General features: G+C 49.3%; 1 protein-coding gene across 4 annotated transcripts in view; it reads right to left on the reverse strand.

Annotated features, from left to right (window-relative positions):
- NOS1 (nitric oxide synthase 1) overlaps nt 1–18,901 on the reverse strand; it is a 184,413-nt gene that overhangs the window by 86,770 nt on the left and 78,742 nt on the right. For all 4 annotated transcript variants that reach the window (XM_045456927.1, XM_045456924.1, XM_045456926.1 and 1 more), the window contains exon 2: nt 2,314–3,440. In XM_045456927.1, coding sequence (XP_045312883.1) covers nt 2,314–3,023 — 710 coding nt within the window. In that variant the 5' untranslated portion in view covers nt 3,024–3,440. The remainder of the gene's footprint in view (nt 1–2,313; nt 3,441–18,901) is intronic.

Below are 18,901 nucleotides of genomic sequence, written 5' to 3' on the forward strand. Positions count from 1 at the left end.
GAAGGAAAGCCCCAGGGAATTCTGATGCTCACAACCCCATGCCCACCCCATGCCCAGCTGAGAATCAGAACCAAGCGTATGGAGCATCATTCAGGGCCCCATTGCTCTTCCTAGGAGGAGGGGGTGTTGAGGAGCAGGGAGGCACATATATCCAGAATGGGAAGAAGAGGTTGTACTCAGAAGACTTCGTTGGGGGGCGGGGGCACATCTGGTGCCTCCTAGAAAACCAGGCCAATGATTGATTCTGGATTCTATAGATGCTTTAGGATTTAAGCCCACCGGATGAGACTTGGGGGCCGCTGGCTGCCCAGAAACTACATCAAGACCTATGTTATCTCAAAACAAAAATATGTTATCTCTGCTGCAGGTGCTGTCGTAGGGACACCTGGGAAATGGCAGCTCCCCTGAGGACCCGGCTCTAGCCTGGTAGGGAGGGTCTCCAGGCTTAGTCATGGGTGAAGCAAGCCCCAGATCTCTGGATGCCAGGACAGCCCTGAGGACTGATCCCAGCCCCCAGCTCTGGCAAGGAAGGTCAGGACAATAGGGGCCCCCATCCACTTGCCCCACCGAGAGGGTAACACCACGTCCTGTGTACTGGGGCCAAGACTCTCCATCTCCTGTGGAGATGGGACCAAAGGTATGGGGAGACTCCAAACTGCGCCCCCCGCCCCCAGGAGCTCACAGAAGAGGGAAGAAGCAGGTTGGAGGACAGGAGCTCAAAGAGCAGCAGGGAACCCCTGGGGCTTCTGGCAGAGACCCCATCTTCCCGCTCGGGGTATTGCTGGAATCAGCTGGGCTTTTGCTCAGGTGGGAGAAGTTGGAAAAGCTCCAGGATGCAACGGCGGCCTGAGGTGCGGTGCCATAGACCGAGGGCCCCCCTCAAAGGGTGGTTGGGGGGCTGACCCGTCAGGAAGGGAGACTGGGTCCCACGCAGGCCTTCCACCACATCAGGCACCCTCCCACCTCAGGACCTTGGCACCTGCCATTCCTCCGCCCGGCATGCCCCTCCTCCATAAAGCTTCGACGTGCCCTTCTTCCCCTCCCTCCGGGTCTTCCAACATCTGCTTCCTTGAGACCTGCCCAGCCTCTCTCTCTAAAATCCACCTTCCGCAATAATTCCTGACCCCCGTCTGATTCCGTGTATCTCCTTAGCACATATCTGACGGCCTACTTATGTTAACATTTTTATCTCACTGATTCTTTGCCTTTTCCCCGTGACACTGTAAGGTCCCCAAGCTCACGGGGCTTGTCTATTTCATTCACTCACAAGGTCAGAGGGTCGGCGTGTTCCCTCCACCCCTGGTGCCGGGTTTGTCTTCAACAAACATGTGTTAAATGAAATCAGTGCAGGAGCCTGGAGAGAGTTGCTTTAATTCAGGTTCCTGAGGGACACCCTGGGGACCTCTAAGTGCTCTCTGGACACTCAGGGGTCCTTGGGGATGGGGTGGGTGGGTGGGTGGGTGGGAAATCTTGTCCTGGGTTTCTGGGTGGCCCCACATGGGGGCTGGATAAGAAGTGGGGGCTGTGCTAACCTGAGACCAGAATGGGCACACAGAGAAGCTTGCCTCTCTCCTCTGTCCCTGGACCCACTATTCTCTGACCCCTTGGCCCAGCTGCCCACTCCTCCCCAGAGAAGGAGCTAGAATCGCCCACTGTGTCACCTGTTCTCTTCCTCCACAGAGGCAGAAAATGCCAATCTGGCAAACACAGAGGGGCCGGGACCCGGGTTTTCCTGTTCTCGCCTTGGTTCCTGCAGACTCTGAGCAAGAGCGCCGCTTTGGGGGCGGGGGAGGGGGGCAGGGCCTCTACTTCGATTCCATTCCCTTCCCTTAGAACCTCCCTTGCTCTCCAGCGGCTGCCCAAGGCGAGAGCTGGTTTAGGCTGAGGCCTGCGCAGGCCTCGGCCCATCCCCTCTCTCTTCCCAGGACCTTGGTATTCACCCTATGCAGAGGCCGCCGCGGACACGCGGCTCTCGCTCACGGGGCGACTCGGGAAGGGCCCCTCCTCTCTGAGCCTCAGTCTTCTGCCCCATGAACTGCAGATCGCAAAAATACCCATGCTGAGTGAGGGGTTGCTGGAAGACGTGACATCAGCCACCGCGACCGTCAGCTGGGTCTCGTGGCAAGAGATACAGGCTGGAGGTTACGCCCATTCTGTTCCTGCGGTTGCACTTTTGAGAGAAAGAGGCAAGAGCGGTTGAGGGCATGTGCCTCTGCAGGTGTCTGGGACGGCTCGGGTGGGCTTCTGGGCTGTGAGACTGAGTTGCGACACACGTTTGCGTACGACACATCCATGCACACACACAGGGCTTACCTGTCCACCTGGACTTCTGCATCCTTCGTCTCTGCCTTGGAAGGTCCCCCGCCATTGATCCCTTTGCTCCCACTGGTGAGAAGGCTCAGTACAGGTTCTATCTCTTTGAGCAAATCACTGTTCTGGCTGCCCTGGATGCTCTTCTTGGCAGAGTCCTGGCCCGGGGGCCCGGGAGCCCGGCTCTTGGTATGGGGGAGAGAGCCGGCTTCCTGCCCACCGTCTTGGGCGTGCTGCGGCCCATTGCCAGGACCCGTGGCCCTGTCCACTGCCGGTGAGTGCTCTCTGCTGGCCGATGACTGGTGAGACAGATCGACAGCGGTGGTGGGGGGAGCCAGAGGCCGCGTCACGCGGATGGTCTTGGGGGTCCCGTCCCCGGTGAAGGTGGTCTCCAGGTGAGTGGTGAAGCCCTCGGGGCCCCTCAGAATGAGGACCACGTGGGTCTCAGAGGCGATGCCCCTGAGCACCTCCAGGGCGCTGTCATAGCTCAGGTCCACCAGGGGCTGGCCGTTGACTGCAAGGATGATGTCACCGGCCTGGATGAGGCCGCTCTGCTCCGCGGCACCCCCCCGAATCAGGTCGGAGATGATCACGGGCGGCTTGCTCACCCGCTCCTTCACCAGGAACCCCAGGCCCCCCACCTTGCGCTTGAAGAGGCGGACGGAGATGACGTTGGGTTGGATCTGCTGAACGCTGAACACCTGATTCTCCATGGTGTTTACTACCCAGGTGTCTCAAGACCTCAAAATGCGTCAAGCCAAGATGGTTTCACCAGGAGGAGCCAGGCTTCAGGGCGTGCTCGGAGGAAGAGGGGGCTGGTGCTGAGGCGTCTCAGGAATGAGCTGCTCTGGGGCTTTGTCTTCTCCGTCTCTGACGTCAACACGGCATCACCCGCTCATTGCTGTCCGGCCATCGGTGGCATGATCTCCTGCGTCTGCCTTCCTCCTCGTTCTCTAGGAAGCGATGGTTGATCAGGCGGACGTCAGGACCAGCCGTGGGACGTGTCCCCAAGCAACAGGTCAGGCAGACTGGGGAGGAGATGTGTCTGGTGGATGTGTCTAGATGTGTCTAGAGGTGACGCAAGCTTCGGCACACTATTCTCCGGGCGCCGCCAGCCCGTCAGACCCGTGCTGGAGAGGAGGAACAAGGGAGGGGGTGGAGAGAATCACAAAAGAGAGATTGATGTGGAGTGCCCAACACCACCTTCAAAACCGAGATGGAAAATGCAGCCAACTGAGAAGTCCAACCACGAGACGCTGGAGCTTGGAAGCCAACCTAGAAATGAAATCCTTCCTCCTCGAGGGGAGTGGGGGGACCTTCCCAGTGAGCTGCAAATTGCCTGGTTTCATCTCCCATGAGCAAAGCCCTCTAAGACCGAGGGTCTCCTTGAAAAACCACTGCTAACTGTGGAAATCAGATGGCAAGAATCACGATCTTATCTCTTATCTCTTTCCCACCTCGTGAAGTCAACCTGTCACGTGGTCTTTGGCTCTCTGTGTTTTACAAACATTTTCCACTCACGGGTCAGGAGCTCAGCCGGCATGGACCTTTGGACGCTCTGTCCCAGCTACCCCCAAAGTCCCCACAACAAACCCACTGGAAGGAGGAGGGCCACCAATGATGTCAATTGGCCTCTCTGACCATTTTTGTAATGAGTGACTTGTTCCAGGCTCAAAAGGACAGACGTGGCCGCATTACAAACCAGTATAAACCAAATTTGGTGTGATAAATACGGAAGACAAGGGTTCACGCAAAACTCTGGAGGGCATCTGCATTCCACAGACAACCCGAAACCCTAATGCGGAAACATTTGGAAGAGCGACTGTGTCCCCCTAAGCGCACAGCATGTGCTCAATGAGTGTTGACTGAAGAAAAATCCCAAAAGATTAAACATAGCAGACACTTATTGAGTAAGTACGCTCCTAACGTATATATTTTTTCTCCTTTGATCCTCACGATTACCCTTCAGTAGATGAGAAGCCAGGGAAGGGTAGTTCACTTGTCCAAGGTCATGCAGAAATGATGGCAAAGAGAGGTTTAAATTCAGGTGTGCCCCACTCTTGAGCCCGAGCTTTTAAACTTACACTCTGATTTTTTAAATTTCATATTCTGGTTATTTTCTTCACTCTCCCTGGCCCCCCCAGGCTTGGAGACACGGGGTATATGGTTGGGGGTACCAGGGCGCAACAGGGGACCTCGCTGAAGATGCTATGGCCCGGGGGGGGGTGTGCACCTGTGGAATGCACACACAGCAGGCAGCTATTAGTGAGTGCCATGTGTCTGGGTTGGAGCAGGTTGTCTGTGGGTTGTGGGTGGAGTGGGGGCAGGAGGGAGGCAGCAGAGAACCCCTCCATCATTCTCTGTCCCCCGGTTCAAGTCCTGGTTCCAGCTCTATCCCGACACCCTTCCCTGCGGGCATCGTCCCCACACTCAGCGCGGGGAGGGAGCCCCCATCTGCCACTACCAACAAAGTGACACTCCCTCCCTCGTTTCCCTTTTGGCGAATTCCCGGGGTCATCCGGGGGCTGAGGCAGCTGACCGGCTCCCACTGCCTCTGTGAGCAGGAGGCGGGGGCAGACACCCCCAAGAAGGAGGTGCCACTTCCTGGATCCCCTCGAGGCGGGGCGGGGAGCAAGTCCACCTCCCCCTTTGCAGCTCGCAGTATGTAACTCCACCAGTCCCTGTGCGTGGGTGAGGGGAGAATGAATCCCCGGGCCCAGCCCGGGCTGCGCTCTCCATCTGGCGTCGCTGTGTGTGTGTGTTTCTCTCTGTGTATTCATGCATCGCCCTCATGCTGTGTCATTCCTCTGCTGTGTGTGTGAGCGCGTGTGGCCCGTGTGTCGACCAACCGAGTGTCTTCTTTCTGCAGAGAAAACCACCCAGAGCCCCTGTGTCTCTCCTCACCGTGGAGGACCGGCCCTCCCCCCACCCCTTGGCTTCCTTCACTCATTTCTTCTGGGTACTGAACCCAGGGTGTTCGTTGTTTAGGTGGAAGCAGAGACAGCCGGGACCTCTAGATCTCTCTTGAGCGTCCAAGTTAGGCAGTGGACCCTGTTCATTAATTAAAGAAGGGACTCTCACGTAAGCTTCTAGGGAGGCGAGGTTTGCGAGGTTTTTTTTTTTTTTTTTTTTTTTTTTTGCCACTTCTGGCTTGGGCCAGATCTTGGAAAGGACAGAACCTGGGCTTGGCTTAAGAGAAAAGGAAAAGAATAAAGCGATCCACACGCCTTCCCAGCCACGCTCAGTTTTTCCTCTTTCTCAGTTGGTTTCCAAATCAGGGAGGGCTGCTGGTTGGCACTTGGGAAATTGGGGTGCTGTTTCTCAGACTTCGGCTTTAGGAAGGCAACTTGATCTTTGGAAACAACCGGAAAGAGGCTGGGCTTGGGAGGAGCAGGGATATTCACTGTCTGCTGAGACAGAAAGAGAGAGAGAGAGAGAGAACAAGCCCTGTGTCTCAGTGACCAGACTCTAAGCACTCACCAGGATCTATCTGGATCCTAATAACAATCCCACAACACTTTTGTCTCCCTCCTTTTCCTCCCCAAAGCACATCCTCACCTACTGCCATATTTTTATCCTCACTCTGACCAGGGTCAGGTTCAAATATCCCCATTTAACAGATGAATACATTAAGTTGCCACAGGGAGACCAATTTGTCCCAGCTTGTGAATGTCCAGTGTCCAGGAGGCTCCTGGGTCAGCTGGGGTGGTTGGATACCCTTCTGCCACAGGGGAGATTAAAAAAATTTTTTTAAATATTTATTTATTTTTGAGAGAGAGAAAGAGAGAGAGGGAGAGAGAGAGAAACAGAGAGAGAGAGAGACAGACAGACAGACAGACAGAATCTGAAGCAGGCTCCAGGCTCTGAGCTGTCAGCACACAGCCCGACATGGGGCTCGAACCCACAAACTATGAGATCACGACCTAAGTCGAAGTCCAGAGCTTAACCGACTGAGCCACCCAGGTGCCCCCACAGGGGAGATTTTTAAGGGCCTTTTTGGCTCTGTGTGTTTCCAGAGGAGTTCTTTACTTTCTCGGAACTTCTATTTCCTTATCTGTAAAATGGGGTTGGTAAGCAATTACACTGCCCTGGGTAACCAGGGGGATTAAATAAAATAGCAAAATCAGGGTCCTCAAGCAATGTCACACAGCAAACGCTCAGAAGAAATGGCTTCCTGTTATTGTTACATAATATGCAAAGATTCGGGCTTCCTGGCTTTTAATTTTAATTTTCTACACCATCGCAGTTTTGCCAGAGGTCGTTCATGTGCCATCTAGAGGGGGTCCTTTGCTGGAAATCGCACGGCGGAATCTGGCGCTGGTCGCGGTACAGGGCTCTGAACACAAGGGGCCGGGTGCCGGGCCGCGTATCCTGCCGACCCAGCCTCCACCCTTTGGAGCAGTGACTTTAAACAAATCACATGCGTGCACGCCCTCGTGCATATCGTGGAAACAATACTTGGACCCGGGCCTCATTCGAGTAGTTCAGTGGTGTCGGGGGTATTTATTTCATTTACCTGGCTGCGAGGAAATTAGCGGCTGACTTTCGGGACAATTGCCAGGGAGAAGGAGGGAGCCAAAATAGGCCAGCGTCAGCCAGTACCGTCTCATTGTGCGACCTTGGGCAAGCCGCTCCCCGTTCTGGGCTGCATTTTTGCAACCAGAAGGGTGGGGAGGGCAGCAGTTTCTAGTAAGGGAGAGTCTCCTGTGTGCTAAGCACGGCGCTGAGCCCACGGCACAGGTGCCTTATTTGATCCTGGCAGGGACCGCAAGGAGAAACTGCTATCCCCACCTTACCCATGGACAAGGTGAAGTGAACCCAGGCGGCAACCTTGCATCTAGCAGGTGGATTCTGAGCACTTACCAGGGTCGGTCCTAATCCTAACACCACCCCTAACACCAACACGCCTCATTTATCCTCCTCCCGAAAGCACACCCTCATCAGCTGCCATATTTTTCATCCTCCCTCTGATCAGGGTCACCTTTGATTGTCCCCATCTTCTAGATGTGGAGATCAAGCTGCCATAGAAGACCTGACTGTCCTGGCTTGTCCGTGACTTTCCATTTGTAGCACCGAAAGTCAGAGGACGTTAGGGCGAAGGACAGCCGTTGAGGTGATCCAACCCGACCTCCGTTCAAAAATGAGCAAACAGAGGCCTGGAGAAGTAAGAGGCTCATTCAACGTGGATCAACAACAGGTCGGGGAGGGGAGGGTCTAGGGCCGTGCCCTCCAGGAGGCTAGCCACTAGCCACACGCGGCCATTGAACTCCTTAACTGTGGCTGGTTCCATTGAGGTCTGCTGCAGGAGCAAAACACACATTGGGTTTCAAAGGCTAGTAGGAGAGGAAGAACAGGGGCGCCTGGGTGGCTCAGTCAGTTACACGTCTGACTCTTGATTTCTTGGCTCAGATCATAATCTCACGGTTTGTAAGCTCAAGTCCCACATCAGGCTCTGTGCTGACAGCTGCAGAGCCTGCTTGGGATTCTCTCTCCCCCGCTGTCTCTCTGCCCCCCCCCCAACCCCGCCCACTCATGTATGCATGCACTTGCTCTCTCAAAATAAATAATAATAAAAAAAAAGAATGAGCCAGATCTCTATTCACAGGTACAAAACGAGCTCCAAGGTACAAAAAGAAAGATGCACATGTGTGAATTCTTCACATGTAAATGCAGAGAATATTCTGGAAAGAATGGGTGGCAATTGGTTGCAATTCACAAGGAATACTAGCAGTTAGAAGTAGGAGGGAGACATCCTTTGCACGGACTACCTTGTTTTTCTCTTTGAACATCATTTAAATGCTGTTTTTAATTACATACATATTACCTCTTAAGTGAGCAGTATCGAAGAAACAGCACCCAGCCTGTGAACTCCTGGGTGTTTTCTGCTTGCACACTCACAAAATCGCGGACGGAGTTATGGCACCATTTACCATCTCCCTTTAATCTCATTTAAGAACAAATTCCAAGTCTCCATCTCTTAAAAACAAAACAAAACCAAAGACCCAAACCGTAACTCAACCCTGCTCTTTAAAAAAACAACAGCAAAACACAACAAAACAACCAACTTCCTTGTATCTCCCGAACTGCTAATTTGCAGTCTTTCCCCCGAGAGAACACCACCCGGGAATCAAGCTGACACGCTTTCTCCCACGCTGGCAAGTCATTGCTACAAACCCGCCAACCTCTGCAAATCAAGGAGGTGAGCTGGCGTTCTGTGTCTTGGGGGTCCCAGAGACATGTAACTCCCCCAGTTTCATTACTACAGCTTGCTGGTGGTGATGGCCCTGATCTCAGATCGGATGCCCACATCTTACAAGTAGTTCAGAGTTAGCAGAATGAGGATTCACGGGGGTTTCAAGTTTGATAGTGTGCCTCGTCATGAGGCTTCGGGAAACCCTCACTCTCTCACTCTGCTGCACTGTACCATCTCTTTGAATGGCAGTTTGGCAAGATTTAGCCTAAAACTTAAAATACACAGATCTTTGGCCTGGCAATTCAATTTTTAGGACTTTCTCTTGCAGATACACTAGAGGGAACATCCTTTACACACACACACACACACACACACACACACACACACACCCCTTCCTTGCAGGGTTGTTCAGAGTATCAACAGATTAAATAAACAATGGCACATCCATGCAGTGGAATCCTGTGTAGGCATTAAATAAGGGTGGGGGGGGGGGTGCCTGGGTGGCGCAGTCGGTTAAGCGTCCGACTTCAGCCAGGTCACGATCTCGCGGTCCGTGAGTTCGAGCCCCGCGTCGGGCTCTGGGCTGATGGCTCAGAACCTGGAGCCTGTTTCCGATTCTGTGTCTCCCTCTCTCTCTGCCCCTCCCCCGTTCATGCTCTGTCTCTCCCTGTCCCAAAAATAAATAAACGTTGAAAAAAATTAAAAAAAAAATAAATAAGGGTGGGGGATAGATCTAAAAGGACCAATGGGAATGGGGAGGTGGCTTAGTTGGTTGGGCATCTGATGCTTGATTTAGGCTCAGGTCATACTCTCAAGTCATGCTGAGCCCTAGTCTGCTTGAAATTCTCTCCCTCCCTCTCCCTCTGCTCCTTCCTGGCTTGTGCACTCGCTCTCTCTCGCTCTCTCTCTCTCTAAAAAAAAAAAAAAAAAAGGACCAATGGGGAAGGAGCTTCAAGATACACTATTAAATTTTAAAAGGTGGAGAGCACTGACATATAAATATATTTACATATCCATCCTATGTATTCATCCATAATCCCATAGAAGTTTGATGATGCATTGAATATCTCTGGAAAAACACCCGAGATATTGGTAAATATGCTTGCTTCTGGGAAAGGGGGCTGGGAGGCTAGGGGTGGGGTGGGAGAAAAGCTTACTTTTTATTATATATTCTTTTTTTTATATGTTCTTTGGTGATGCTTACTTATTCATCTTTCACTCTGTTTTTGTATCATATATAAACCAAAGAGCGTGGGCTTTGAAGCCAGACTGTCTTAAATCTGGACTCTGGCTTCTCCACTTGGCTTTGTGATGGTGAGCAGTTTGCTTAACCTCTCTGAGTCACACTTTTTGCATCTATAACATGGGGATGAGAACAGCATTTCTTCAGGGTGTCTGTGAAGACGGAATAATAGTTAATATTTTCTGAGCTCTAACAACATGCCGTACCTACAGTCAGTGCCCATCAGACGAATCTTCTTCCCACTGCTTTCACTAATAACTATCACACTGGCAGCCATTATGCTCTTGGTCCTCTGTGATGTCAATGGACGGACATACGTTGCTTAAAGTACTTTGTGTCGAAGGACAACTAAAAGCCGTGGACACACAGGCTGGTCTTGGTTTTCAGTGGAGTGGGTGCCTGTCACCGAGTCCTCGCATCACCAAAGGAGCGGGGTTTGGTGTGTTGGAATGTGGAACTCAAGAGAGGCAGCCAGAAACTCAGGCCCCGGATCTTGGTGATGAGTCACCACCACTGCGGTGGGATGGGGGTGTCGTGGGTCCAGTCCATCATCAGTAGAGAGCTACAGGGCTGTCGTCCCCATGTTGGAATAGATCTGGGGAATTATGGAGCCTACATTTCATCTTCATTTTGCAAAGCTCATTTTTATGAGTGAGTTCAGTCAGCTGTAGAGCACTAAATCCATCATACAGACAGAAAACCCCAGGGTTTGGGGCTAAGGTAATTAGCTTCCTTCCATCACCCCTCAGTGGCACAAAAATCCGCAAAGATGCACCTCCACTGCCCGCGACCCTCGCCAGACACGCTCCGTTGCTGGTGGTGTCATGCAGCAGTCAGAGTGGCGAGCGTTAGAGCCAGAAGACGAGAGTTTGGGACCCACTTCTACTACGTATTAGCCTCAGCTTTGTCATCTGTAAGATGGGAACAATGATGGTTTCTACCTTTCAGGTAGAAATGAAGTGGGAGTACATCCAATGGGATAATCTATGTAAAACGTGTGGCACTGCTCCGTGACTATTTTTAGAGTCGCTTTCGACTGCACCTCAAGGAAAATGAGCAATTTCAGGCCAGATATGTGAACATAATCACAGCCAAGAGGATGGCCTCATTACTGTAAAAATGAAGCACTACCAGTGGGCTCTGAAACATTGCTTAAGAACCATTACAAAGACTTAGTGCATATTTCATACCCCCAATCAACCTTACCCTCTTTCTCTCTTTCTTCCTCCTCTTTTCTCTCCTTCCCTTCCTCTCTTCCTTCCTTTTTTTTTTTCATTCACACCATCCATTCATTCATTATGAAAGGGTACACAGCTCCCACCTGGGTCAGCAAGGAGGATGGCGGTGGAAAAGCAGGGATGGATAAGATAGCTCCCTGCCCTCAGAGCTTACAACCTGGGGGTGGGGGAGAGTGGGGTGGAAAAGAGATATTAGTGACAAGTGCAGCAGGCAGAACAAAGTGGAAATGCAGGCTGTTAGCAGGAACACGGACAGGAAACCAAACAGTCTGGGTGGTGGTGGTCAGGGAAGGCTTCCTGGTGGAAGAGTCACAGTTAGCCAGACTGAAGGGGTGGATGGTAAGAGGGAGGAGGGGAGGAGAGAAGGCGCTGAGAAGGCAGAGAGAGAGAGCAGACATTTGAGGTAGTCCACTGTGCCCTCTCCACTGTGGCAGAAGAAAGCCAATGTCTTATAAATCTGGAGAGGTCTTCAGAAGCTGGATCACATAGGTCTCTTGAGAGCTAAGCTAAGATTCTGGCCTTTATTCTTACAGCAATGATGAGCACTGGAGAGTTTTGAGGACAGAAGTTCTATGGTCAGGTTTAGAGTTGATAAAGATCACTCGGGTTGCTGCATGGAAAATGGGTCAGAAAGGCAAGGCTGGCTACGGGGAGCCCAGTTAGGAGGCTGTGGCAGGCCAGAGATGAGTAATGACAGTGGTTAGCATAGTGAAGGGAGGAAGGGGGAAAGTGGGCAGGTTTGTTTTTTTTTAATTTTTTTAAACTTTGTTTTTAATGTTTCTTTTTGGGAGAGAGAGAGAGAGAGACACAGGGTGTGAGTGGGGGAGGGGCAGAGAGAGAGGGACACAGAATCTGAAGCAGGCTCCAGGCTCTGATCCGTCAGCACAGAGCCCAGCGTGGAGCTTGAACCCATGAACCATGAGATCATGACCTGAGCCAAAGCTGGATGCTTAACCGACTGAGCTACCCAGGCACCCCTTTTGTAATTAAAAAAAAAAAAAAAATCTTTTAACTGTTTATTTATTTTGGAGAGAGAGAGACAGAGCATGAGGGAGGGAGGGGCAGAGAGAGAGGGAGACAAAGAATCTGAAGCAGGCTCCAGGCTCTGAGCTGTCAGCACAGAGCCCGACATGGGGCTCGAACTCACAAACCGTGAGATCATGACCTGAGCTGAAGTCAGATGCTCAATCGACTGAGCCACCCAGGTGCTCCTTAGGGTAGGTTTAAGATACTTAGGAGTTTAGGTCAACAAGATGTGGTGACTGAGTGGGTAGAGGGCACAAAGGAGAGAGAGGTGTCCATGGTGATTTCCCAGCTTCTGGCTTCCACAAGTAGATGGAATGTGATGCTATTTCCTGGCTGAGAGCATCAGAGGGCAGGGAAAAAATAGGGTAAAAGAAAGGATAAGAATGAATGAATCTTATTTGGATGAACTGTCCTGCTTGCATAGTAATAAATAATTTAACTCTGGTCTAGGATATTGCAAAAGTCAACATTTCCTGATATCATTATTTCCACAATTTTGGGACACATCAACACTGTATATTTACAGGAAACGTACACTTGATTTGGCTCATTCCCCAGCCATTTGATATTGGGCAAATCATTAAACACTTTGAATCTCAATTTCCTTTTGTCAAATTGAAAAGGTAATAACAACCATGTCCAAGGTTTTTGTGAAGATTAAATAAGACAGATGCTGTAAAGAGCACTTTGTAAACTGTGAATGTCAACTGCAGTGGCGATGCTACGTCTTTATTTCAAGGACAACATCAAGAATGGTACTCTTCAAATTGCTGCTCAGTATTAATGTGAGACTCAACCAAGTTTCTCCTCTCATGCCCAGGTGTCCCTGGTGCAGGGAAACTGGGTCAAGCCAAAGGTGCCCACGGAAGGAAAAAGAAGTAAGAGTGGTTATCTTAAGGAAGAAGTGATAATATCTGCTCCCTTAACTTGAAAGTTCCCTGCAAATAGATCACAGTATCCACATAGGTCTGAATCAGTTACAAATGAATTTCAGCAAAGGGAGAATATGTTAAATAGAAAATGCAAACTACGGGGGCGCCTGGGTGGCGCAGTCGGTTAAGCGTCCGACTTCAGCCAGGTCACGATCTCGCGGTCCGTGAGTTCGAGCCCCGCGTCGGGCTCTGGGCTGATGGCTCAGAGCCTGGAGCCTGTTTCCGATTCTGTGTCTCCCTCTCTCTCTGCCCCTCCCCCGTTCATGCTCTGTCTCTCTCTGTCCCAAAAATAAATAAATGTTGAAAAAAAAATTTAAAAAAAAAAGAAAATGCAAACTACGACATTAAGAATAACACCACATATGTCAGATATATCAGGAAAAACAATAAATGTAAATGGGTTAAACTTGAGTAAAAGATCAAGACTCTCAGATTAACTAAATGCATTTTGGTTGCCCTATATTAGCATGGATGTGGGGACAAGGGTGAAAGACAGGAGGAAAAATAGCTCACCAAGGCAGGTATGGGTTTGATGTACATTTGTAAAGGCAGCCTAGGTCTGCTTTGATTTGAAAGATATAATTCACTCTCTTAAAATATGTTAGCACTTGGTAAGCACAAAATAAATATTTACTAAATAAATGATCAGCTATCCACAGCAATTTCTTTAATTTAATTTTTATTAATTAGGTTTAACTCTCCTAAATTAGCGGTTTTGCAAATGATCAAATTCAACCCAATATTTTGAACATTTGTATATATAAACACTTTGTTGAATTACCTAATTTCATTCTTGCAACAACTGTATGAAGGACATGATCTTATGATTCCCATTTTATAGATGCTGAAACTGAGGCTCAAAGAGATTAATTATATTATAGAAGTTGATGCAGCCACTGCCAATGATGGGGATTCAAACCAAGTTTGTCTGAGCTCAAAGTCGTTGCTTTTTTTTTTTTTTACCTGATAAACTCTTTTATTATCTCCAGTAAATTTTAGTCTCAGATTTTCTAAGCAGATAATTATATCACTTACAAATAATGACAGTTCAAAGACTTTTTTGTTGTCACTTTCCAAATACTACTGTGTATTTTTATTTCAGCTGGCCTGATAACTACCTATAATTTTAGTAATTGGTCGCTGAAAGGACTGTAGGGGGTTTCTATTCCAATTGTTCATAATATGGAGTCTATGGACCCCCAGCAGGGCTCAGGGATCCCTGACAATCCTGGAATTGTGTGCACAACTTTTGTGACCACGTGCATATGTGTGTTTACATGGGGAGACAGTCCCTAATATGATTGTCTAAGCACTCCATGACCCAGTGAGCAATAAGAGTAGAAGTCACTGGATTAACCCTACCTTTTACAGATGAGAAGTCTGAGGCTTACAGATAGGGAAGGATTTGCCAAAGGTTCTTAGAGACAGAGTCAGAACTAGGATTCAGGTCTCTTGCATGATTTCTTCTCAACCTCAAGTTCCATGCTTATTTTCCTTACTCCCCCCATGAAATCAGGAAATGTATTCAGGGTCCTATATTTGACACTAATGCTCATCTCAGGATGTGAGGCACAGCCTCCCCAGTAGATGCCCTTGATGTCTGTTTTTACTGTTTCTTGATTATTCAAAATAAATCCAAGCAGTCAAGTATCTTATCCCTCCCCACCCTTCCTGATGAACCACCTCCAATTATTATCTGCCTATCCAGGGTTGATAACAGGGGGTGGGAAGAAACCATGACAGGTGAAGGCAGGGGGAAAATCATTACAGAAGCTGCACAATGCAATTTCAGGATTCTCAGGTGTCCCAGATACCCTAGAGCTCTGTAGGGTTCCATAGACCCCATACTAATTGCTTGTCAAAGAAAATGTTTAAAAGATCAAATTCATTGTTAGGATAAAAAGCTGATTATACTTGTCTAGTATTGATGAAGGGAGCCATAAACAATAACACAGTTTTTAAAATAAAAAATAAAATAAAAAGAAAGATCGTAGTGTCAGAGACCCCAGACACAACTCCTTCCTTTACTGAGCTTTTACTGAGTAACTATGTTGTTCCCCAAACCTATCATCCTAAATGAATTATGAAATCGTATGCTCCTTGAAGACGGGAACCCTGGTTTTCTGGTTTACCACTGGATCCCTGGGGCACAGCAAGGTGACCAGCAGACAGTAGGTGCTCAGTAAATCAGAGTCTCAATACCTGAGTCCACAGCTATGGAAGGAGGCGGCCCAGGCGGGAGGTGAGAGGGAGCGATGGGGACCGTAGGGACCTGGAGAACCCCGTGCCACATCCAGAGCACTATTCTGGGCTGGTGGCTGCCACACAGGAAGGCAGGGCCGGGGTCATTTCACTTGTTGCTGTCACGCAGCTACAGGGAGGTGATAACACGGCCCATTACAAATCAAAGAACAAATAAAGGAGACCTCACATCCTCGGGTAAGAACACTTGGATTCAGAAAAAGGAGAGGCAAAGAGGAGGGGGTTCTCAACAAGTTTGTAAAGTCACCAGTGATGGACACGGTCCAGTGCCTACTATATAGAAGCTGTGGTCCACGGACCAGCAATCACCACCCGAGAGCTGGTTAGGAATTGCAGAACCTCAGCCCCAACCCAGACCTAGGAATCCGACTCTGCATTTTAAGACGACCCCGGGCGATTGGTGTGCCCTTATGTCTTGAGAAACCCTGGTCCACTTTGACTCTCAATGCCTGTGTTACCCTTTTGCGGTCCCTTCAGGCTTCAAGCAGAATACTTGAGTCAAGGGGGTAGAATAATATTAGGTCGAACCGAGTAAAATTGCAGATATCCACCTATTTCGTGACCTGCAAAAATGGCAACTGCCAGCGAAATTTCATTTTCACCTAAACTATAAACCGTTCTGCACAAAAGTGCTTTAGACGCAGGGTATCACTTGCTTCAAAAAGTCTTGGGTCAGATGCTACAGACAACAGCCCATAGGCATACACATGAGTTCTGTTTGGTCAACAGAGCTAAAAACATTTTTTTTTTTCAAATTGGTTACCACTATCTAAAAAAACCTGGAAGTTTCACATGAAATGCAAATTTCTGGTTTTTTTGGAATGCTGGACGGCGTGCTAGTCCTCGATCTGCATTTCTGAATGTCGGCAAACAGCTGGGGTGGGTAGTGGCACCCACTTTAAATGTTTATTTTTACTTATTTTTTGAGAGAGAGAGAGAGAGAGAGAGCGTGCACATGCACATGTGCATTAGCAGAGGAGGGGCAGAGAGAGAAAGAGAGAAAGAGAGAATCCCTAGCAGGCTCCGTGCTGTCAGGGTGAGCCCAGCATGAGGCTTGAACTCATGAACTGTGAGATTATGACCTGAGCAGAAATCAAGAGTTGGATGCTTGGCCAACTGAGCCCCCCCAGGCGCCCCATAGCAGCACCCCCTGTAGATGGGGCATGGGCTCTCCAGTTCCCCTCAGCCCCATGCAGCCGCCCTCACTCATTTGTTCCTTGCCAGGACCTTAGAGGTATCTATTTGACCGTGGGACCCCTGTTACATAGGGAGTTTTTAAGAGAAACAAGGAAGGTCACCTTTAGAAGCTGCCCAATGAAAGGACAGATGTGCTTAGTGACTTGGGTCCTGCCATAGGTGCCCTGGTTGATCTGGGTGTTCAATGGGATGCCCACCTTCCTGACAGCCCTCTGCATCTGTCCCCGCTTGTGCCCCGTGGCCGATGCTCATCCAGCCCTCATGTTCCCTGGGTTACAGCTACGAGAACGGGGGAGCATTTCACACAGCAGTCACCTTTAACTCCCTAGCTGCTGCTTCACTCCACTTGGTGCAGGGGTTTACAAAACCCTTCCTGGAGTGACACCTTTCTCTCTAAATGGAGCTTTCGCTTTTGACGTCAAAGCAGTCTGCCTACTCGTTCCGACAAGAGCTGCACAGAGACCAGCTTCCCTTCACTTAGAGGGAACACACAGTCCAAGATCTCATTCATTTTCCTTAGGTGACGCTACCTTGGGGTTCCCTGCACTGGCTGGGAACTGGTACATGTTGTACCAGTGCATCTGGAAAGCCCCTAGAAGACACCCCTCCCTCGGCCCTGAGCGACACATGCCCGCCTGATTCAGCCTTACTGAACAGAGCACTGTGAACGTCCCCCCCTGGAAAGTAAAACCACCACGAGCACCATCTAAGCTGACATCACAGAGGCAGGAAGGAAGTCTTACGGGGGATTGTCATAGTTAAGACTGTAGGCCCTGGGTTCAAATCCTGACTCTGCCATTTACTGACTGGGTGGCCTTGGGCAAGACATCTAGTGTCTCTGTGCCTCTGCTTCCTCATCTGTAAAATGGCAAATACTAGTATTTACTTTGTGAGGCTCTTGTGAAAATTACACAAAACGATGTCGTGTTTCCCCGACCACCTGCGCCTCACCTATGCAATCATCTGTCTTCCTCACAGTTGACTCACTTTTTACCTTAAATACTTATTATAGCCTCATCTTTTTAAAAAAAACTTTAAATGTTGATTTATTTTTGAGAGGGACACACACAGAGTACAAGTGGGGGAGGGTCAGAGAGAGAGAGAGACACAGAATCCAAAGCAGGCTCCAGGCTCTGAGCTGTCAGCATAGGGCCCCATGTGGGGCTCGAACTCACGAATGGTGAGATTAGACCTGAGCCAAAGTCAGACACTCAACCAACTGAGCCATCCAGGCGCCCTTATTATAGCCTCATCTTAAGGAATAATATCCACGGAACCATGGTACAAAGATAACAGCTACATTTGTCTATTATTGATCAAAACAAGTATTTAATGAGTCAATTTAAAAAAGGGATACCACCGTGTTCCAATCGTGAGACAAGCACTGAACACAGTCAAATTGAGGGACATCCTCCACAGTAACTGACCAGTAGTTTTCAGAAGTTTCAAACTCCTAAGAGGCAGCCCGTGTGACAAACTGTCACAGAGGAGAAGAAACTAAGGAGAAATTAGCACTAAAAGTGTGTGGGATCCTGGATAAGATCTGGGAACAGAAAACGGTCATTTGTGGGAAAAGTGAGATTCAAGAGAGGTTGGTAGCTTAGTTAACAATTGTACCAAAGCTCTGAATGACGTTAACATCAGGGGGTGCTGGATAAGGGATATAAAGAAACTTGGTGCACTATTTTTGCAACATCTCTGTAAGTCTAAAACTACTTCAAAATAAAAGATTTTAAAAAATGAGTACAAGTGAAGCACTCTCTTTCTCCCCCTGCCTTTTCCCGCCCGTCCCCCTCGAGAGCCTGGCAACAATCTACTTTCTGTCTCTATGGATTTGCCTGTTCCAGGCATTTCGTACAAACGGAATCCTACAACATGTGGTCTTTTGTGCCTGGTTTGTTTTACTCAGCACCATGTTGTCAAGGTTCATCCACGTTGTGGCATACGTCAGTAATTCATTCCTTTTTATGGCTGGATATTACTCCATTGTATGGACACACCACCTTTGGTTTACCTGTTGATGGACATTTGGGTTGTTTCCACCTACTGACTATCACGAATGGTGTTGCTCTGAGCGTTCATGTACAGGTTTTTGTCGGAACGCTTGTTTCCAAGTTTTAGTGGGGATAAGGTTTCCCACTGGGGTGGGGAAACGTTTTGGAGCAGGACAGAATTGATGGTTGTAAACCACTGAGGATGTATGCAAATACCACTAAATCGTACGGTTTAAAATGATACGTTTATGTTATGTGAATTTTACCATAATTTACCACTTGGAAAAGTTCTGTTTCTGCGAGCCCAGCGCTTAGCACAGCACCCGGCCCTCGGCATGTGTGCGAAGAATGCTGGCCTGTGCTGACATCATTGCTGGACCCCCACCGGTGCCCCAGCTCCTACTCTGTGATTCTTTCTACATCATCACGGGGCTTTGGCCAAGAAGTTCCTCCATGTTTGATCTACAGCTCTTCGAAGGTCAGCAACAAAATTTCAGGGTCCCTGG

The sequence above is a fragment of the Leopardus geoffroyi genome, chromosome D3 (assembly GCF_018350155.1).
Source record: "Leopardus geoffroyi isolate Oge1 chromosome D3, O.geoffroyi_Oge1_pat1.0, whole genome shotgun sequence".
Classification (NCBI taxonomy): Eukaryota; Metazoa; Chordata; class Mammalia; order Carnivora; family Felidae; genus Leopardus; species Leopardus geoffroyi.